Genomic DNA, 23812 nt, shown 5'->3' with positions numbered 1-23812 from the left:
AACAAAATCAAATAGGAATCTTAGTAAATGAATATAATGTGAATGGAATTAGTCTGCTAATGATATAATAAACAAGAAAAACCAGACTGCGGGAAGTTTATGTCCTTCACTAGTGATTCTCTTCCTTCGCGTAATCAATCTGTGGTTTGAAAAGTGGGAAGGGTCACTGCTTGGAATACCTTTTGCAGGATTCTCCTAGCTAGGATTAACCCACAAACAACTTTTTCTCCAGTTTATAAGGAGGCAACTCAGTTAATCTAAAACCATGCCAACTTGTTATTCTAAGGAGTCTTCCCTGACTTAAACAACCAGTCCTTTTCTCTGGTCACACATCTTTTTCAGTTTTTCACTTCGCCTTTTCTATAGCGGAAAAAAAATACCTGGCTCCCTTGACCCCTTTCATCCTACAAGCTTCGGAACCAACTACTTGACCCCTAAAGATAAATGGCATCTTCTTCGTACAGTTCTAACTCCTCATGGACATCCAAGCAAAACAAACAGTTTGAAAAGGCCTTAGCTTTGTATGATAAGGACACCGAAGACCGTTGGCAAAAGGTTGCGGAGAAAGTTGGGAAATCTCCGGAAGAAGTAAAGAGGCACTATGACATCCTTGTTGCAGATGTTAAAAGGATTGAGGATGGGAAAGTACCATTCCCTTACCGGTCATCTGGACGCAATGGCTAAACGTCCAAAGCAAGAAATGAAGGTAATTTAATCTTATTCTTGATGATCAACAAGCATGCACTCACATCCTACCATAGAATGAATATTTCCATGCAGCGCAGCTATGAGCCATTATCATACATATCCTAGGAGAAATTAAGTCCCCTAATCCTGCCCATGACTTGATGTATTCACGATGGTTCCTGTTATTGTTATGACACTCAGTACATCGTAGTTAGGACTTAAGACAATAACAATACATAAGCTTAAGACGTTAAGTTCACTCTTGTCTCTTCACCAGTTAAGATGACATCAACAACTACCTTTCACTACTTCATTCTCTGCACTCTCCACTATCAAGTTCACATATGAAAAGCAAAACTATTGCTCAGCACAGAAACATGTGACTTAAACATCCACTTCAATAGTTATGGTGGATCAAAGAGGCTGATACCGGAAGTTGAGAACTTTAGGGTGTCAAATAGTGTGTTTCCTAAATAAATCTTCATTAAGAAATTGCAAACAACCCAAAACTCCAATTTCTATTGAAGAAACTTGTAGGACTTCCTGACCACATTACATACATCTAACTCTTATCTTCTCCTCAATTCCTCCACACAACCCTTTCCCTCATCACCTTAATAAAAATGATAAGAAAAACAAAAAAGAATAAAAGGAACCCAATTTGACATTCATTAAGATTTTGGATTATAAATACTATATCTCTTTTGCTAGCTAGTCCAGCCAACTTATCAATTTAAGATTCCAAATACTTAGATGGACTAAATTGGATGATGATACTCCAATAGCACATATCCAAAGCTTTCTCTTCTTTTTGCTATCTAGTTCCTAACCTTTTCATAAAGTGATAAAAAAAGTTAACTTTTTGTCCTCACTTGGAGCCACCCAACATATCAAACTTTTTGCAAAGCATCAGTTCTGACTATAACTTGTGGCATATATAAAATAAAACTCAACAAACATCCCCATCACTTAACTTGACCTTTCAAATACCCACCAGTTGAACTTACTTAATACCAATCATTCATAGTTCATTACTACTCCCTTTATCACATAATTTTAGCTGCATTTTCCATTTTGAATTGTCCTAAAATTTTAGCTACATTTCCTTTTTGGAACATGGACCCCACCTTGTACATACCATTAAATCACATCTTCAACCACTCATTTCATTTTTTTTTCTGTTATTCTCATAATCTAAATCATTCATTATACTGTCAAAAGCAAACAAAAAACATTATTATTAAAGCAACAAAACACAAATTGGGGCTAAAATTATGGGACGGAGGGAGTATCTTCTTAGTTCATTACCCATGCAATATGTTTTTTCAATGGGTGAATAATTTTCTCTTCTGAGATTTCTTTTTTGTTTGTGGTATGCAGGCTAAATACCCAATGGCCATAAAACATAGATGAATCTGTAATATCATATTATGTTATCCCTGAAAGAAGATGAAGGCTAAAATACACCCATCTTATGTACTCCAAAGAAGTTTTGCGGGCATTTTATCAGTCAATTTAAGTGCATTTTTAGGGCAAATAGCCTTCAAGTCTGTAATCTTCATCAAATGAGTTATGTAATTGTGTTATTTTGTTTATTTTTTCTGTTGAGAAGGTAAGAATCTATGTAATGATTTCATTAAGCATTAATGAACAGTATGATTAAGTTTGCGTTTTACCAACATTTTCACATGAATGAATATAGGAGTTTCAAATACAAGTTTCGTCAATCAAAATTCAAACTCAAGGAAAAATAAAAGTCGTCATTAACGCGATAAGTAAGAAAAGAAAAGGTGTAAAGAAGATTGTTCTTACTTCTTTTGGGTGACATCTGAGAAGAATCAGGATGAGAATATACATTTTTAAGATGAACAATGAAGGCCCAGCAGTGAGACGATAACACTCACTATTTTTACTTCTATTTTTCTAATTGTTAGGCAAGCACAATTGGATTTGGAGGTGGAACGGAACTCTGAGGTGTGAATAGAGCTATTCAAATGTGATTCGAGCGAAAATTTGAATCGAAATTAGAAGTTAATCCGAATCTAAAATTGTTTTTTTAAAAAAATTAACCGAAGCAATATTACCAGAATTGAAGTTGTATCCGGATTGGTTGATAATTGGAATTGAGAATATCGAGCACGGATTGCGAATGTGCTCATAACTGCATTTAACCATTAATCAAGATTACTCCAACCTAGTAATGACCGAAGCGAGTCATATTCGACCCGAAATATGCATGGATTGAACGTCATCCGATTAAAACTGATTTTTAACCAAAGTATGTAAAATCTAAGTCAAACAAGTAATCTTAGTTCAAAGCCGCTGAAAATCTGCAATTTGACTATAATGCTTGGATTTATGGTGACTAGCTATATTTCAATGAATGATTCTTTTCATAATGCAGGACAAAACTATGATAAACAAAATTACAATAAATTATTTAAATAAAATCAACTTAAACATTCAACGTCACTCTTAATTAAGTTCAAAGCAAATATCCATATTCAAAAGGACATAAACCAAAATTATGAGTGTTGTTTGAATGATGATCAAAGTGACTTAGAACATCTAATTTACCTTACGATCAATGCTTAGATCCTTCAATTTAATTCGAAAGTAAAGCAATATCAGAAAATCTAATTCAAAAATTAATAATTATAAAAAATTAATCAATAATAAAACGATACAAAAGAATTAACGTGGTTCACCCAATGTGGGCTACGCCCACACCTACCCTAGATATTTTATTATGAAAGTAAAGCTTTCTTAAAGCTTTAAGGTGATCTATAGTGGTGTCTCTGGTTTGAGGTTTAGAGAAAAAGAGAGGATTAGAGTGTTTAGGATGATTACAATTTTTCAAAGAGAAATAGAGAGATTAGGAAGTAATAGCTTAACAAATCTAATGTGCAATCATGCTATTTGTAACACATAGCTTAATGCACTTATAATAAACCACTAGCTTGAAACCCGTGCCAAGCCCAGAAAATATAATTATACAAAATATTTTATTTTTTAAAAACTAATTATTTTATTTTTTAAAAACTAATTGCTTTTTTATTTAAATAAATTAGTTGTATCTTATTTGTTAGGGGACAAAATAAAATAAATAAAATTATATCTAACATTAAAAAGAAATTAAAACAACATTGTTAAAAGTTTTCTTTAATAATTTTACCATGTGAATTAAGTAAACTAAAACAGAGTGTTTTATAATTTTTTTTATCTTAATGAGTTAATCAATATCATGTGTCAAATAATAAAAAGAAGATTTTAGTTATATATTTTAATGTTCTTAGTTATAAGGTACACTGTCCATTATAATCATAGCTACATTTAAAATTTTAAAATTATAAAAGATATTAATAATTAAGTATTAATTTATTTTATAAAATCATGTGGAATTTAAATAAGATTTGAGAAAAATTATAGATTTTAAAATATTAATTTTATTTTAAAATAATTTATGGTAAATATTACGGGTTAAATTTATGATAAATATTTCACAGTTATTCTAAAATTATGATATAGCGATTTTTGTACAATTCTATTACTTTCTCTGTTTTCTAATGTTTTTCCCGTTTAAAATATTCTACTTTGAAGAAAGAAATTTAATTAAGATTTTTAGGACATAAATAGATGATAAAATATATCTATATGAGATCTCGTTAGATTCATCTTAATGTATACTTTTTTATTTTATATTTTTTATAATTTTTGATGATGCGTATTTAAAGATATTAAGGCTCAAAATTTACTTTGAAAACTGTGCAAAAAATAAACGGGAAGAACATTAGAAAACAGAGGGAGTATTTGTTATGGAAACCATTGTTTGAATGTTTCAAAACTTTTGAATATTAGACTATCGTGTAATTTAATATAGCTATTGATTGATAGTATTCCATAAAAATTGATTAATAGTGAACTGTATATGATACTATTATTTTTTTATCGATTAAAAAAAGATTACACGCGTGCAATTTCTTGTGATTAATTACTTTAATTTCTACTTTAGATTGCTAATACTCTTTCTTTTTTTATTTTTTCTTTTTTTTTTTTGATTCTGAATTGATAATATTCTATAATGTTGAATTGCTAAATTTTTGTAACTTCATTTAGTTGTTATTTTTTACCTTTGATCGCTAGATAATTCTTCTTAACATTGATAATATTTTTATCCTTTGGTAATTATAATTGATTGTTGATTTCAAGTTTTATTTATAATAATTAATCTCTAATGTGTATAAAAATCAAATATTATACCCATATAGTTTTCGATATTGACAATAATTTATCTTCAATATATTTTGACTTCTAATAATTTTCTTACTTTAAGAAAACTTTTCTTGATAGGCGCACTATTTATTGTGATTGAACTATTTCTTTGTGTTAATATTCATGTGAAAACTTTAATAACTAAAGAACTCTCATTCTTTGTGTTAGATTGGAAAATGAGTAATTAAAAGTAATATTCATCTCTTTGGTTATTGGTAATAACTAATAAGTAATGATTTTATTTCCAAAAACTTATATCATCGTTTTTTTTTTTGAAAATATATATCATATATATCATGTAACACCCCTTAATTTCCGACCCCTTAATGAAACCAAAACCGTAAAGGACGGAAGGAAATTCGGGTGTTACATATAAGAAAAGGAAAAGAATTTGGATAAATTTTAAATATTAACTTTAAAAAGTTGAGTGGAAATTTCGGCAACATCTGCCTTAAAACTGTGCGCCTTTGTAGAAAAACAAAAGTTATTTAGAAGCTAATAAAGTAAAGGCACCAAAGGCCTATCAAAACTATGTCACGGCGGAATGATTCGTTGCCGTCTTCTCAAATCAACATGCCAAACATGGATCGTGGTTTCAGTGTCGACGTTTGCGTTTTAAAAGACTTAACTCCTTAAAACCATACAGAGTTATAAACTATGCAGCGGAAATACAAATATACGAGGGAGGACACAAGGCCTCATAACAAAACATATACAACCAAAGTTTACAAAAGATAACAAGAGCTACAAAATCAAAAGATAGCGGTATGACACAGGTTATGCTTCGCCCTTATCACTCTCCCCAAATGCAATGCAAGGCAAAAGAAGCTCCAGTACCTGCTACGCCTATCTATGATCCTCTTGCTGCTTGACATTCGACCAAAGGCCAATGTGTCATAGGCTCATAGCAGGACAATAATAGAAAGTCATCAATAATCAAACATAAACACAAACACGTACACGTCAGTAACTAGCATCAAATATAATAAGACCAACTACTAGATAGCATTATATCATAAAAGAACATAAGATGATTTCATAAAACGCAAGCACAGATAGTAACGGTTTACCGGCCACTTATACTTCTTAATTTCATTACGTTATTTCCAACCCGGACCATGTGTTCTTGGGTAGAATGCAGGTCTTCACGCTCCTCTTTTCAAACATAAACTCTTGCAAAACACGTATAGTATCAACTCGACCAAGGCATACAGAATACCTAACACATGACCTTGTAGAGCTTGTCTATCTTAAGGTAAGTGTGATCATAGTCTGTAATACGCTTGAGGTAACTTAACTTAGGCACACTTCTCACTAGCATAAACTATTCTATCAATAAGTAGATGTTTTATCAATGAGTAAATATTCTATCAAAGAGTAAACATTCTATCAATGTGTAAGCTTTCTATCAAAGAATGAACCTTCTATCATTAAATAACTTTCGATCAATGAATAAACTTTCTTTCACTGAATAACTTTTCATCAGTGGATCTTTCTCTACTTCCTGGTATAGTGACACGGCCAAGGGCGTTATCGGCCATCCGGCGCCCATGGCAAAGTATGAGCTCATGCCCCCTCCAGCTGACCCTCCCGGGTCCTACCTTCGAGAAAGACTAACACACTGGGGTACTAAACCAGTGAAGAGGCCACCATATTGGGGTTTGCAAGGCCCGCATGGTAACACCTCGGTCAAGGGGCGGTATCGGCCATCCAGCGCCCAGCGACCCAAGCATGCTCATACCCTCCTTACGGTGGTCCCGTCGAACCTCCCCTAGGGGACTACTAAATCAACCGGACATAATCCAGTTGAGTCACGCCAGCTAATCATAATCTAATACTTTATCAGATGGGAATAACTTCCACTTTCGACTAATAATGAGCGCCCTGGGGTAGCAGCACGCCAAAACCCACTGAGCCACTCAACAAAATATGAAATTCACCTATAAAGGAGTCATTCTAACTCCAATTAAGGCATAATCTAATTCTTAAATAAATAAGGGGGTGGTCCCGCCTTCTACTAACATTCTCATTCTCTAAACTATTCTAAGCTCAAGGATTTCATAGTCGATAGCTCTTCATATAAAGTGTACTCACTAGTACCTCATAGTTTCGATACAATGCATACTATCACAATAAACAATAATGTCTTAAAGCAAATTGCATATAAGGGTTAGTTACTGCGTGTACGTACCTGTAAGCGTCACTGCACGATCAAAAGTCAAAAAATCACCCGACTAAGGCTCTACTTTCCTCTTACAAAATGGGCACCTATATAAGTTATGAGTAGAACTAATAATTTTCCTTAACTACTTTGCCATACCAAACTAAATACCAAAGTAACCGCTATCACCCATTCAACATGAGTTTCCAATTACTCTAGCATGCACACAACTCATTCAATACAAGTCAAAATCATTAACTCAACACAACATAAGTCTTTCCATCAATTTAAAGTAGGAGTATGTGTGAATCGTTTCTTTACATTAACTAATTTTGAGCATATCGGCTCGCGTTACCCAAAAAATAACTAAGCAGAACTAAATCTTACAATTTTAATATAACATTAATATAACGATAAGGCAAATCTTAGAGTTATCATATCGGGATATCATTTGTTACATTCTCCAAAGCTATTAAGAACTATAGTCAAAACAACACGACAATTAACTTTAGCAACCATCGAAGATAAGTTGACATAATGCTCTTGGCTTACAAATATCATGTATCTATAACTTCAATAACAACCTAATAAGAGTATTTGTAATTTACAACTATCAAATCACAACAATTAGTAACTATTATTCCCAATTTAATCAATCAAAATCACTTTCATAGTCAACTAACATCATCACCATTACTAATTATTCACAACAATAACCAATCGACCAAATCTTAAAACAACTTTTAAAGTTATTTAATCAATCATCACCAAAATATAGTAAAACACACACATCATTAGTAATTTCATCTCTAAATCCAAGCCCTAATTGTTTTGTGTTCAAAGATAACATATTTAATTACTACCCATACTAAGATTTAAAGAAACTAATACAAAATAACCACACAACCCATAATTTCAAATCACACTTCAAACCCTAAGTCATAAACATGTTTAATTCATCAATTAAATTCTTACCCACAAAAAGATTCAATGAAAATAACAAAAAACCAACATCAAACTCAATATAGTTAATAAAACTTCAATTAAAACTAGAAAATTAATTAGAGTATGGGTAGCTATTGTGGTGATGGTGGAGGGTGGACAGTCGGCTGCTGCTGATGGAGTCCTTCGGTGCGCCTACCGCTGAGGGGGAAGAAGAGACACAACCTATTGTCGGTGTTTGGGCTGTTGCTTGCTGCTTGTGGGAGGAGGTGACACGGCTGTGCAGGTGGTTGCTCGTGGGTGGCTGATTGGGGCTAGCTGCTGGCGGCACAGCAAGGGGGAAAGGAGAGAAAGAAGGAGGAGAAGGAGGGAAGAAAGTGACGGCTGTGGGGAAGCAACGAGGGTTTCGTGCCCTTTTTATCATGGTTATTTTTATTATTATGATTATTATTATTATTTATTATTATTATTACTATTATTATTATTATTATTATTATTATTATTATTATTATTATTATTATTATTATTATTATTATTTATTTATTTATTTATTTATTTATTTATTTATTTATTTATTTAGTTATTTATCTATCTATATTCATCTTCTTGCAAGGAACCTTCGTGTACTCACAAATTGTGATTGTATTTTTAATATAAATGTATGTTAATATTTAAATTCGAATATGAAAGGAGTTTATTAAAACTACTTCTAAGTTAATTTAACATAATTATAAAATCCCCTAAAGTTATTAACATATTAATTAATGACGTCAGAAAATCTCGGGGTGTTACAGACTACCCCCCTTAAAAGGAGTTTCGTCCCCGAAACTAGAGTAACAAGTGTACAATTCATGAAAATTTGTATTTCTAATAACTCAAGAAGGTGTCTTAATGATTTTAAGCCTAAGGAATTAACTCAAAGATCGTGACTTTATTGACACTATTAACAAAAAGATACTCAATCTATCAGAATATTAATACATATTTCATTTCGAGTATTCATAATCACCTAAATTAACTCAACACCCAATCAAAACATGTAAAAAAAAAAATCATACAATTGACTCAACATGATCCATCAGAAGCATGCAAATATCACACCAATTGATTCACACAATCAATCAAAGCATGTAGATATCATAGAGATAGGTTCAATCAATCAATCAAAAGCATGTAAGTTTGTAATAGGTTGTTATCATAGACGTGAAAATGCGTGAAAGCGCAGGAGGAAATGCGTGTAAACGCGCGGAATTCTATCGCATTCTACCCCCCCTTAAAACTTAGTTACGACCCCGTAACTCACTAACCTCGTAACATATACAAGGATAGTGTGGTTAGACCATGGAACTCTAATTATTTAATATCTTTGATCTCAGTACTACACACCCTAGTATCTAGGTCTCAATATGTTCTCTTAGTAAGACAACTCTCCTCAATGTTTACAAAAGTAACAGATCTAGCAAATGTGGCTTTTAAAAAGTGTATCACTTGAACTCGTAACAACACAAAAAGTCCTGTTATCTAATGTAATTCTTCAAACAACCTTTCCACTTCTACGTGACCACCTAAGGTCGTAATTTTTGATAATCTTGAAATGTACGGAAGGTTTAACTATAATAATTTAAACCATGAATGGGGGTAAAATATCAAAACAACAAAGTCCTAAAAGTAAAGTGCACGAAGTTGCTCAACACTTAACTCATATTACAATTAGACACCCTAGGCCTGAGGATACTTGAATCTTACAAAACTGGTTGGTTATCAACTCCCAAATCGATTCACCGCTAACTTTACTTATCATAACATAATCCTAACCTTTTACTTACATGAAATCCTCTTTTCATTAATCATATATGATCAAATCATTTTATAACATTTTAAATCATTCATCATGACTAGATTAGTAGATTAGATTAGCAACTCAAATTAATAACTCAAAACATAATACATGTTTCAAGTATATAATCAAATTATATATATAACACATTTTAGCAAGTTACTATAGTTAATAATTATACGTTCACAGCCATGATACCAGCACACATATCGTAATTATTCAATAATAACATCCTTTATCCATCATAATATCAAATTCTAATTACGACAATATGAGGATGATTTAGAATCCATGGATTTTGTAGTTGGATTACCAAGAACGCAACGAAAAAATGACACAATTTGGGTAATAGTTGATAGATTGACCAAAGTTGCAATATTCCTGCCAATGAATGGAACATGGCCAGTAAAACAAATGGCTGACGCTTATGTTCGAGAAATTATAAGATTACATGGAGTACCGAGAACCATTATGTCTGACAGAGACCCAAAATTTTTGTCATGATTTTGGGAAAAGTTGCAAGAAGCATTTGGGATCTAAACTACGTTTAAGTACCGCATTTTAGCCGGCTATTAATGACCAAACTAAAAGAACCATCCAGACATTAAAGGATCTTTTGAGATGTTGTATTCTTGAATTTGGTGGTTAATGGGAGCAGAAATTGCCCTTGATAGAGTTTTCATATAACAACAGCTATCAAAACCAGCATCAAGATGGCACCAAACGAAACCTTATACGGGAGAAAATGTCGAGTGCCGTTGTGTTGGGATCAGATGGATCGAAATGTGCCTGAAGGAACAGATCTTATCCAAGACTCTATTGATAGTTTGAGGGTGGTACAAGAGAACATAAAGGCAGCACAAATTAGACAGAAAAGTTATGCAGACAACCTTCCCAAAGCTTTTCAATTTGATGGAGGTGATAAAGTATTTCTAAAGATTTCACCAACGAAAGGAGTCCAACGCTTTGGGATAATGGGGAAATTAAGCCCTAAATTTATCAGACCTTTTGAAATTTTGAAAAGAGTAGAAGAAGTGGCATACAAACTAGCTTTACCCCCGAGTTTAGCTAGAGTTCATAATGTATTCCATGCTTCTCAGTTAAGAAAGTATATCCACGACCCATTACATGTGTTAGTTCACAAACCCCTCCACATTGATGAAAACCTGGCTTATGAAGAAAGACCAATTAGAATTTTAGATCGTCAAGTGAAAGAATTGAGGAATAAAAGAATACCTCAAGTTAAAGTGCTATGGTCGAACCATCATGTTGAAGAAGCAACTTGGGAAAGCGAGGATGATATGAGAGAACACTATCCCCTGTTGTTCTTTTAGGTTCAAGTTTCGAGACGAAACTATGTTAAGGGGAGAAGAGTTGTTACAGACCTTTTTTAAAAATAACTCATTAAAATTCTCTACAAATCCTAGAAAAATTCCTAAAATCCTCAAAAATTACCTAATAATAGAATTTAGTATTAATTGAAGAAATTCAAGGGAAGGAAGCTAATTTCGTGGTTAGAAATTCTACAACAAAGGAAATCGATTAATAGTGAAATTATTAAAGGTATAAATTCTTACATATATTTAATTACATAAAATTATGCCCATAAATTTTATATGTGTTTATAATATATAAATTAAATTTTCTATAAATTTTGGTGATTTAATTCATTGTTAATTAATTTATATGATTTATTCATTTTAATTTTCTAAAACCGCATAATCTGAAATAATTTTAATTAAAATAGTAAATATTAATATTTTTAAATGAAAATTTTTATGTACATAAGTAAATATATTAAATATAATTTGTGTATTAATTTTGTAAATTATAGTTGAGTATAAATATTATTATTATTTTTTGCTAAAAAAACGCATAAATTAAGGAAATTCATAAATTGGGTTAAAAATATATAATTCTGGAAAGAAAATTTATTTATTGTTACTGCACATTAATTTTTTTCATTTAAATAATTTTTGTGAAGTTTGTGATATTCAAATTTTATAGAAATAAATTAATAATCTAAATAGTTATAATAGGAGAAAAGAAAGAAAAGTGAAAAAAAAATAATTAAAATTATTTTATTTTGGTGAATAAAAATCTACACCAACTCATTTAATAATAAGTTAATTTTTAAAAGATTTTGTTTGGATTTTAATCTTAAGGAAAATAATTATTCATGTGCTAAATCTAAAACTAAGCTATTAAGAAATTAGTTAAATAAAATAAAATTTTATTTTCTAAAAATTTGGATATTAGGATATAGTATGTATGTAATTTATATAATGGGTATGTAATAACGATAATTATGTATTAAAGCAAGATGTAATATGTAAAATTATATTATAATGATTTAAGTTTTGTTTGTTTTTTTTTTAAATACTTTTTTTTTATTTCGTTTTCATTAAAGCTATATTTAGAAAAGAACAGTCCGTTACAATTAAGGGCTTGGGCTTGACCAGCTGTATAGAAATGGTCTTGTCTGATATTCCCTAAGCACCTCAATACTTGATCCCTTAGATTTACTTCCTTTGTTCCATATTACTTGCTACGTTACAAGATAAAGCACTATTTATTATTCGCTCTTGAGTTTCAAGGAACCAACTTAACTAAAAGCTTAAGCTTATGGTTGAAACTTTAGGATATGTTATATATTCTAATACGCCTCCTCGCACAAAAGCCCATTGGGCCAGAAGTGTGGATGTGTTTAGGCGCTGAATGTTTCACTTTAAATGAAGGGCAGTTGAGAGTCAAACCCGTGACATCTTATCACCGTGGCTTTTGATACCATATCAAATTAAACTTGATTTATCATGAATGACAGTATATTATCGGGGAAACACGAGGTGCATACATTTGGCTCTGATACCATGTCAAAAAACCAACTCAACCACAAGCTTAAGCTTATGGTTGAAGCCCAAGGATATGATATATACTCTAATAAATTTGTGATTAGTTTTTAATCTATAACTTAAAACATAGTCGATTGAGATTTTGTTTGATTCGTCAATGTAAAGATTATTAATATTAAATTTTTGTAATTTTTTATTATTCATTATTAAAAATATTAAAATATTGAATTAGTTTATTAGATTGTGTGAAAAGTCAAATAATACAAGTATTTTGAAACGGAGGAAGTATAAGTTTATATGTCACATAAAAATAGTGCAATTATTAATTAAAAAAATAATTTGAGAGATAAATTAACGTTGAGCCAAGGGATAAATTGGATTTTCAATTTTGTTATTTAGATACGATCACGGAGAGTGACTAGGATGGAATCGCTATCTGTCTAGTTAAATGCAGTTTTGTAAAGAACTATCTTCAAAGTCCAAATTATCCTATTGGCCGGCAATACAACTTATTCAGTTATTCTCAATCAAGATGATATTATAGTACTGTCTATTACAAGAGCTGCTATTTTGTTATTTAGTTCTTATATAAAATTATTTTATTATTAGACAAATCTATATAATTACTTTATTTTTTTAATTGTTCACTTTAAAATTATAATACCTCAGATTTAGCTTTAGAAAGAATTGATAAACTACTCATATCAGCAAGGTGTATCTTCTTTTCATGGGATCCCATTTGCTAGAACTCCACAATAAATGAATAACCTCTTGGGAAGTTTTCCTTGCTGCACACGAGTAAGACTAAAATGTAGTAAAAAGATTTGTATTAATTTATAAGATCAATCTACAGTATTCATAAGCACTCACGAGTGATCCGTTCGGCCTTACAAAAATTATAAATGATCACTCATATACTAACTATACATAGGCTCTAGAACGCCACTATGTTTTGCAAACCAGGGTACAACACCACTATCACCAAAGCTTTTTAAGATTGGTCAAATATATCTTTTGAATGTAGAAAATCCCAGCTGTACTCAAACAATGAATTTCTCCTAACAAATAAATATCTCAAGCTGTTCATTCGAATTATCGAGTTAATTTCACATTAAGTGTTTTAGGTCGATTTGAGATCGGGTTTTGTGTCCATATTATTTTTTTACATAATTATAAATCATTTTTGAAGTCGGATTAAATCAAATTTGGTTACAAGGTCAGGTAAATTTCAAATCGTCGAATCATTTTTAAACACTTCTATATGACGGCAGGAGTTGTAATTTGACCGATAGAGACCACAGTAAACGAACCCAAAATATCTAAGGTCTACAAAACAAAACAATGGGCCTGAATATCGTTATATATACTATAGTCATGATTCCCTAAACTTAATAACGTATTCATATAATACATTTACAAACACTCAATAGCTAGCTAATCATGTTAAGCTTAATAAAGATTATCCCCAATATCTTCTTCATAATCTTGTTTATTAGCACATTTAATCTCTCATTAGTGCAACCTTGTAATCCTATAGATAAAGAAGCCTTACTTGATTTCAAGCACAGAATCAAGCATGATCCATACAAGCTCCTAAGTAATTGGCTGCCCGACACTGACTGCTGTGCGACATGGAATGGCGTCTATTGCGACCCTGTGCACGGCCGTGTTGTTAAACTTTCTTTTTACGACCCTGAAGATTTCTCGTACCCTGACGACATTAATCTTTCAGGTATATTATCCCCTTTCCTTGGAAACCTTACCTTTCTCGAACAACTTGACCTTAGTAACTGTAAAGAACTAAGTGGTCCTATTCCTGCACAATTGGGTAAGCTATCTCATTTGACTACTCTTAGTCTAAACAAGAATAAGCTAAATGGTTCAATACCCATCTCTATTGGTCGTATCCGTACGTTAAACCAGCTTGATCTTAGTTCAAATACTTTATCTGGTACCATACCCGACTCTATTTTTCATTCATTTACATCTCTAACATATCTGATTTTGTCCAATAATGAGTTTAGCGGTCCGATTCCATCCTCAATCATCAATATGAGATCACTTGCATATCTTGATCTAGGAGAGAACAAATTTTCAGGTAACATTCCTAAAAATATTGGAAAACTAGAGAATCTCTATTTTATATCTTTGTATAATAACCAAATTAGTGGTAATATACCTGATTCCATAGGCAAACTATCCCAATTACAATATTTAACTATGTACAATAATAGACTCAATGGCCCAATCCCATCAACAATAGGTCAACTTATTTCTTTGCTAGGTTTGGAATTGAATAATAATTCATTAACAGGTATTTTACCAGATTCCATTGGTAATCTTTTAAATATTACCCAAATTTACTTACAGGATAATATGCTAACAGGATATATCCCTTCAAGTCTTGGAAATTTAACTACATTATCCTTCTTATACTTGCAAAACAATCAATTCATAGGGCCACTACCTCCTCAATTATGTCAAATGAAGAACTTACAATATCTAGATTTGTCAAATAACCCATTTTCTATGGGTAAAATACCCAATTGGTTGTCAAATTGCTCACTTTTATCATTAAATTTAGCAAAAACTGGGATTAATGGGTACCTACCAAAATGGCTATCTTTATCAAATATAAACTACCTTGATTTGTCGAACAATGAAATCGAAGGGAAGTTGCCTAAATGGATAGGGAACATGACCAATTTAAGCCACCTTAACATATCCAATAATAGATTTTACTCTACTATCCCAAATGAGTTCAAGAATCTTTCTTTACTTATGACTCTTGATCTTCACTCAAACAATTTTACCGGGTCATTGGAGTCTATTTTTGATAAGATTACATATGAGACTCTTGGGTGGTATGATTTCTTGGATGTGTCAAGTAACATGTTTACGGGTCCAATCGACATGAACATAGGTAATAAGCCGGCTATACAGTTCATTACTTCCTTAATTTTATCGAATAATCCTTTGGGAGGGAACATACCCAAATCACTTGCTAATTTGGTACAGTTCCAAGATTTGGAATTAGAGGGTAACAAGCTTTCAGGGCCAATTCCAAAAGAAATTGGAAGTAATAAAGAATTGTCGTCGATTAAACTGTCGAGAAATTACTTAACTGGAAGTATTCCAAGGAAAGTATTGAACTTGGAAGGGTTGCAAGAGTTTGATGTTTCGTATAATATGTTAAGTGGGGAGATTCCATCTCACAAGGGTGATTTTCCTGTTTCTTCGTTTTTGGGTAATCCTGGTCTTTGTGGTAATCCATTACCTCTTTGTAAGCATTAAGAATAAGCATTTCGTTTTGTAAGAGACCGTTTTATCATTGGATGGAACCATATAATTAATCTATTTATGTAATTTATTATTTTAAAATTGTAAGTGATGTATTCAACTAAGCTTGAGAGTTTGTAACCTTGAAAAACATGTTTGTTCCCTGTTACTAACATAGTAATAGCGAACAAACTTTGTTTGATTTTCTTTTGTCCTTCCTATGTTATGATATTGTTTCTCTTTTGTTTGTTGTTAAGTGACAGAGAACAAAGAATTTTGACTTTAATTGACCTGTTTTCGAAGCTTAGGCTCAGACATAAAGATGCTTATATTGGGAATTAAAATTTTTCGAAACTTATTTTGAGACTTTTTTAATAATTATATTCTTTTCAATTTTTTCATATATTGTAAGAAGAACTTGCTTATAAATATGTAAATTTTTTTCATATATTATTGTCTTCTACAACGATTATATTTTTATTCTCAAATTCGATCATCAAATTATTATTCTTATATTTTAATTTGTATTGTGTTTAAAAATATTTTGAAATAAAATTATTAAATTCAAGCATAAAATCTTCAACGTCTTTTTAGTTTTCAAATTTGGAGATATTAGTGGCAGTTGTTTCACAATAAGTGGGGAGGCCGTTTTTTAATATTGTGCCAGGGGTGGAGCAAATATTGACAAATTTTAGGAAGACCTTGTGCAATTTTAAAAATTATTATATTTTTTTATTAGTTTTGTATCTTTAAACACCTAGCATATATTAAGTAATTTAGTATTAAGAACCTTTATTTTCGGGGCCCTATGCAGTTGAACATGTTCAGAACCTTTTTGTATTGTGCAGTAGTCAATAAGTTTTTTTTTTCTTTCTTTTATTTTGTTATAAATGGGTTGAGCTTGTGAGAGACGTCTTTCAAAGAAGTTGTGTTATGGTAACCTTTACTCATTTATTTATTTATTTAATCATTAATGATACCTTTATACCCTTTGAGTTCCCGTTGACCTTAACTCTTAATCAAGGGGCTTTTTTTAAGCTTCTCAACTGTTTTGCTTGGTTGCCAAGCAGAGAACTTCCATGACCCTAAAATAACTGCCCATCATTTACCACCACTCTCCCTAAGACCCATGATATCCCCCCTTCTCTAGAATAACTTCCCATTGATTCTTATAAATAAAACCTACCAACTCCATTTTAAAGGGGGGCTCATGATTCTATAACAAAAACTCTGCCCAAACTGTTACTCTCTGAAAACTTGAATACAATCCTCCAACTTCTCCATTAATTTACCTTGCATTCAAGTTAATATTACTTACTCATTGATCTCATCACCGATCTGACTTGAGCATTGAAGGGGTTTTCCGGGAGATCACGCATCGGACAAGGGTAACGTGTGGTGGTGTAGGAATTTAGGTCACATTGGTGAAAGAACTACTTCACATCTCCAGGTCGTGGACAAGTGATTTCTACAACATTTCATATTCAGGTATTTTAAGTGCCTTTGTACTTCCTTATTTCATTATTGAAACAGGTTGTATTCCACAAGAGCTGTTGTTTTATATTTGGGTCATCTTGTATAAGATCGTAATACTAAAGACATGTCTATATAATTAGTTTATTACTCTAATTGATCACTTTAATACATAGATGAGTCCACTATTACCATGTATACAACTGCATTATCTTTTGCATACAAGTATACAACACTACCGTGCAAGCTTATTTTAGATTGGTCAAATGTATCTTTTATTAAATGTAGAAAACTCCCAACTGTACCCAAACAAATAAATATCTCTATGTACGACTATAGCAGTTGTAATATGACCAACAAAGACCACAATAAACGAACCCAAAATATCTAAGCTTTTAAAAACAAAACAATGGGTATGCAATAATGCATATCACTATATATACTATAGTCTTAGCAGCATGATTCTCTAAACTTGTAAACATCCCATTCATATGTTTCACCTACAAAATACAAAGCCATTCATGTTAAGCTTAACAAAGATTATCCCCCATATCTACTCCATAATCTTGTTTATTAGCACATATAATCCCTCATTAGTGGAACCTTGTCATCCTATAGACAAAGAAGCCTTACTTGATTTCAAGCACAGAATCAAACATGACCCAACAAACCTATTAAGTACATGGCTGCCCGACACCGACTGTTGCGCAACATGGCATGGCGTCTACTGCGACCCTATGCACGGCCGTGTTGTTAAACTTTCTTTTCACGACCCTGACGATTTTAAATACCCTAACCACATTTATCTTTCGGGTACATTATCCCCTTTTCTTGGCAACCTTACCTTTCTCGAACAACTTGACCTTAGTACCTGTAAAGAACTAAGTGGTGCAATTCCTACTCAGTTGGGTAAGCTATCTCATTTAACTACTCTTTTTCTATACAACAATAAGCTAAATGGTTCAATACCCATCTCTATTGGTTATGTCAATACGTTACAACAACTCGATCTTAGTTCAAATACTTTATCTGGTACCATACCCGACTCTATTTTTCATTCGTTTACATCTCTAACATATTTGATTTTGTCCAATAATGAGTTTAGCGGTCCGATTCCATCCTCAATCGTCAATATGAGATCACTTACATATCTTGATCTAGGAGAGAACAAATTTTCGGGTAACATTCCTAAAAATATTGGAAAACTAGAGAGTCTCTATTTTATATCTTTGTATAATAACCAAATTAGTGGTAATATACCTAATTCCATAGGTAAACTATCCCAATTACAATATTTAAGAATGTACAACAATGGACTTAATGGCCCAATCCCATCAACAATAGGTCAACTTATTTCTTTGCGAGATTTGGAATTGAATAATAATTCATTAACAGGTATTTTACCAGATTCCATTGGTAATCTTTTAAATATTACCCAAATTTTCTTACAGGATAATATGCTAACAGGATATATCCCTTCAAGTCTCGGAAATTTAACTACATTATCCTACTTATACTTACAAAACAATCAATTCATAGGGCCACTACCTCCTCAATTATGTCAAATGAATTTACAATATCTAGATTTGTCAAATAACCCATTTTCTTTGGGTAACATACCCGATTGGTTGTCGAATTGCTCACTTTTATCATTAAATTTAGCCAAAACTGGGATTAATGGGTACCTACCAAAATGGCTATCTTCATCAAATATAGACCACCTTGATTTGTCGAACAATGAAATCGAAGGGAAGTTGCCTAAATGGATAGGGAACATGACCAATTTAAACCACCTTAACATATCCAACAATAAATTTTACTCTACTATCCCAAATGAGTTCAAGAATCTTTCTTTACTTATGACTCTTGATCTTCACTCAAACAATTTTACCGGGTCATTGGAGTCTATTTTTGATAAGATTACATATGAGACTCTTGGGTGGTATGATTTCTTGGACGTGTCAAGTAACATGTTTACGGGTCCAATCGACATGAACATAGGTAATAAGCCGGCTATACAGTTCATTACTTCCTTAATTTTGTCGAATAATCCTTTGGGGGGGAACATACCCAAATCACTTGCTAATTTGGTACAGTTCCAAGATTTGGAATTAGAGGGTAACAAGCTTTCAGGGCCAATTCCAAAAGAAATTGGAAGTAATAAAGAATTGTCGTCGATTAAACTGTCGAGAAATTACTTAACTGGAAGTATTCCAAGGAAAGTATTGAATTTGGAAGGGTTGCAAGAGTTTGATGTTTCGTATAATATGTTAAGTGGGGAGATTCCATCTCATAAGGGTGATTTTCCTGTTTCTTCGTTTTTGGGTAATCCTGGTCTTTGTGGTAATCCATTACCTCTTTGTAAGCATTAAGAATAAGCATTTCGTTTTGTAAGAGACCGTTTTATCATTGGATGGAACCATATAATTAATCTATTTATGTAATTTATTATTTTAAAATTGTAATTAATCACTTTTACACACTATATGTATGTGAGTCTGCCTAATAGAGATGGTTTTACCAAGAGGCCGTCTCATTGAAAAATTTATAATAAAATTTTTTTTCTAAATGAATGTAAGCAAAGAGTTGTAATCAACATAGAAATATTAGCATTTTGTTTGAATAACAATCTAATAGGAAAAACAAATAAAGAGAAATGAAAGGGAGAAAATTATGAGAAAAGCTTTTCTTATTTGTTTAGGAAGGGAGAGAATGAAAAGGAGGAGACAAAAGTTTTTTCTTCTAATTTTTTTCCTTATGGAGAGATTAGACAAAATTAAGAAATCAAATCTCTTCAAATTTATTTTTTAAATACTTAGCTCTTCTAAATTACTTCCTCCTATTCATAGAGAATGAGAAATTTTTTTATTGGGCCAATTACTGAAAATGTGTTATTTTTATTTTTTTCATTATTTTTTACCTTTTTACTCTTATTAGAACAACACAATAACACATAAATATCAATGTCTTTTATGAAAAAAGAGAGCTTTTCACCTACTTTCAAGTGATCCCCCACCCCTCTTTGATTTTGATGCAAAACCCAAATGCCATATTCTCTATAAATAAAAGAGAGTATTATCTAAATATAGGAAATACAACCGTTTGATTTTCTCTATTTCCTTTTCTTTTAATTTCCTCTAATCAAATATAGTGTAAATGCATCTTTCTTTTTCTATTCGCTTACAACTATGATTTTATAATGTATTATATATTATTTAGCTATTATATTATATATACTTTTTAGAGTTTTCATAGTTGAAATATATTTGCAGTAAAGACTGGACTAGAGCTAATTAATTCGGGCTATTGGTCGTCATATACTTTTATTTTTCAAGTTTTAGTTTGGTGTAGTCATTTTTATCAGAAGGGAATTAAGGATATAAAAACACTCAAAGATCTGAAAATGAGAATATAAAGACTCTTTAAATAGTGGAACTGAGTCGAAATATTATTAACAAGACATCAAAAGTGCGTATATTTTCTTCAAGTTTCTTGGGTATATATTGTATTCATTAATCGATTCAATTTTTGCATTGAAATGACAATTGTTGCATTGTTTTTTTTATACCATGCATTTTGGTAATGACAAATATTGCATTTTGTCATATATGCAACCCTCACATATTTTTCTTCTATTGTTAATTGATAATAAGCCAATCATCATTTCTTATTGTTTTAAAAGTTTTATAGTTAAAATTTGCATGCTCGAATCTTAAATGTGCATAATGCCAATTTTTTTTGGTGGCAATTTTAATGTCAATTACTTAACCCAATCCTTAAACTTCGCCACCTTTTTCATTTTATCGCCACCCCCCTTCAAATGAAATTACGAATTTACCCCTAATTTTTAAAAAATTACAACTTTGCCACTCTCTACAAATTTCTTATTTATAATAATAATAATAATAATAATAATAATAATAATAATAATAATAATATCAGTAACAACAATAATAATAATAATTAACTTTTTTATATTCTTCAAAAAAGAATATAAACAAAATTAATAATAATAATAATAGTAATAATAATAATAATAATAATAACAACAATAATAAAATTAAAAATAATAATAATTATTCAAAAAGAAAAAAAAAATTTTAAAATAAATTGAATCGTCCAAAACCGGGCGATTCAATTGATATTACTATTATTATTATTATTATTATTATTATTATTATAAATAAGAAATTTGTAGGGAGTGGTAAAATTGTAATTTTTTAAAAATCAGGGGCAAATTCGTAATTTTATTTGGAGGGGGGTGGCGATAAAATGAAAAGGGGTGGCGATATTTAACAACTCCCTTACTTAATAAATTGTTTTTGGAAGCCTTAGAACATGAATAATCTCATGAATTACTTTGAGGAGCCTTTTTTTTAGTTGGTTCTTTCTTTTGTTAGTAGTAGGGGTGTTTAATGGGACGGATAATGATCAGTTTGGGCTTATGTAAATATGGACAGGGTTAGAAAAGGGCCCTTCAAACTTAATATGGGCTTTTCAAAGCTCAGTCAGGCCCAACCAGACCCATTTTATTACTAAAAAATATTTTAATCTCCATTTATCAATCTATAACAATCAAATTATCATTTATAATAATTAAATGAAAAAAATATTAATACTCCACATTGACGTTGTAATTTATAATATTTAAATTATACATCCATTATGCTATTTACAAAAGCTTATTTTCAACCATTATTGAGCCATTTTATAATACTACTACTACTTATTATTATTATTATTATTATTATTATTATTATTATTATTATTTTCACATAATAATTACAGTAGTCCTCATAGTTATCTGACAACAACCTATCATCTTCATCACCGAATATTACGTAACGAGCAATAAAAATTAATATAAATAATGTATTATAATATTAGTAATGTTGCAATTAATATGAAGTATATTAACTAAATTATATACAATATAATTTACAAAACTAAGTAATATTACGATATATAATACAGACTTTTTAGATTTAATGTAAATAATACAAACTAGTTACTAATTAATATCGCATGTCAAGTTTCATGTCAAGCAAATTAAGTTTAACCTAAATTTTGCAAGTTATTAGCTTAAAAGCCCTTAAAACGACTACTTAACACATAATTTTACAAAATTACCCACTTTTCAAGTCTAATCATCTCAAAATTATAATGGTAAATTGTCATTGTCAAGAAAATATTATTGCAAATAACGTTTGCTAATTTTATTTTTACAATAATACCAACTTTTAATTAACTATAAATAATACCAATTTAGGGATGTTTTCTTAGAATAATACCAACTTTTATTAAACTATTGATTTACCTTTTTTTTTGTGAAATAAGCTATATAAACAAATATTAATATTATATTAGGCAAACACCTCTTAGATTGATATTATTCATATTAATTAAAAATCGGTATTATTATATACAATTAATGAAAATTTAGATTGTTCACGGTTATTTTTTGAATAATCAAAAAAGTTTTTTAATTTTTTTTAATAAAGTGTACGGTTCTCAACTTGTTTTTAAAAAAAATTAAATGTTTTTTTAGTGATGTTATAGTCCACCTAGCTGTGGATGCGAATTCGCCGCGTAGTACGATCGCATAATCAGCCCATAATTAACCACAAACTTTTTCGTCAAACTTATTTTATTAATTTAATGATTGATTCCTCTTTAATCGTTACGATGTGTTATTATCATCCATGCCTATTTAATATTCCTTGTAGGATTTAGTTTTTTCAAAAAAGCAAAAGTTTGGGCAGTATTTGTCCTTTTTCTTCGTTCCAATTATGATTATTATTATTATAATAATAATAAATATTATTATTATTATTATTATTATTATTATTATTATTATTATTATTATTATTATTATTATTATTATTATATATTTTTTATTATGATAAAGTTTAACACCTAACCAGTTGAACTTTTAGATTAAATTAAGTCTTACTCCATATGATTTATTTTAGTCGGACTTTTAAATTTTGCTATCTTTCTCATTTTAGTAACAATTTTATTATTTTGTAAAATTTTTATTCATATATTTTTTCTTACTTTTAATTTTAGTGATATTATCAATGGTACCCCTAAATTTTTTTATTATCAATGGTACCCTCTTGCTATTGAACGTTTTACAACCGTAATCTTTTTAAACTTTATCGGTCAAAAATCGTCAAAAATCTTTCTTTTTTTTTCTTTTATTTTTCAATTTAAAACATGAAAAAAAGTTAACGGTTAAAAACGATTTTGGATAGAAAAAGTTAAAAAATATTATCATTGTAAAACACTCAATAATACAAGGATACC

The 23812-nt window shown here is 30.6% G+C and overlaps 3 protein-coding genes across 3 annotated transcripts; all 3 read left to right on the top strand.

The window, feature by feature from the left end:
* The first annotated feature begins 268 nt into the window (after positions 1-268).
* LOC130821211 (protein RADIALIS-like 5) lies at positions 269-2393 on the top strand. The gene is made up of 2 exons (XM_057686892.1): positions 269-706; positions 2068-2393. The coding sequence occupies exon 1, from the start codon at positions 445-447 to the stop codon at positions 682-684; it is 240 nt and encodes a 79-aa protein (XP_057542875.1). The 5' UTR covers positions 269-444; the 3' UTR covers positions 685-706; positions 2068-2393.
* An 8219-nt stretch (positions 2394-10612) lies between these two features.
* Positions 10613-17620, top strand: LOC130821592 (probable leucine-rich repeat receptor-like protein kinase At1g35710). Its single transcript, XM_057687380.1, has 4 exons — positions 10613-10817; positions 14289-16034; positions 17481-17518; positions 17564-17620. Exons 1-4 carry the CDS (start codon positions 10613-10615, stop codon positions 17618-17620), a joined length of 2046 nt encoding a protein of 681 aa, XP_057543363.1.
* Positions 16631-21131, top strand: LOC130821351 (LRR receptor-like serine/threonine-protein kinase FLS2). The gene has a single exon (XM_057687067.1). It carries the CDS (start codon positions 17995-17997, stop codon positions 19873-19875), a length of 1881 nt encoding a protein of 626 aa, XP_057543050.1. The 5' UTR covers positions 16631-17994; the 3' UTR covers positions 19876-21131.
* Positions 21132-23812: the final 2681 nt, after the last annotated feature.

This window comes from Amaranthus tricolor, chromosome 8 (genome assembly GCF_026212465.1).
Source record: "Amaranthus tricolor cultivar Red isolate AtriRed21 chromosome 8, ASM2621246v1, whole genome shotgun sequence".
Lineage (NCBI taxonomy): Eukaryota > Viridiplantae > Streptophyta > Magnoliopsida > Caryophyllales > Amaranthaceae > Amaranthus > Amaranthus tricolor.
Note: the sequence above shows the minus strand (reverse complement) of the source record. Positions and strands in the feature narration are given on the sequence as shown.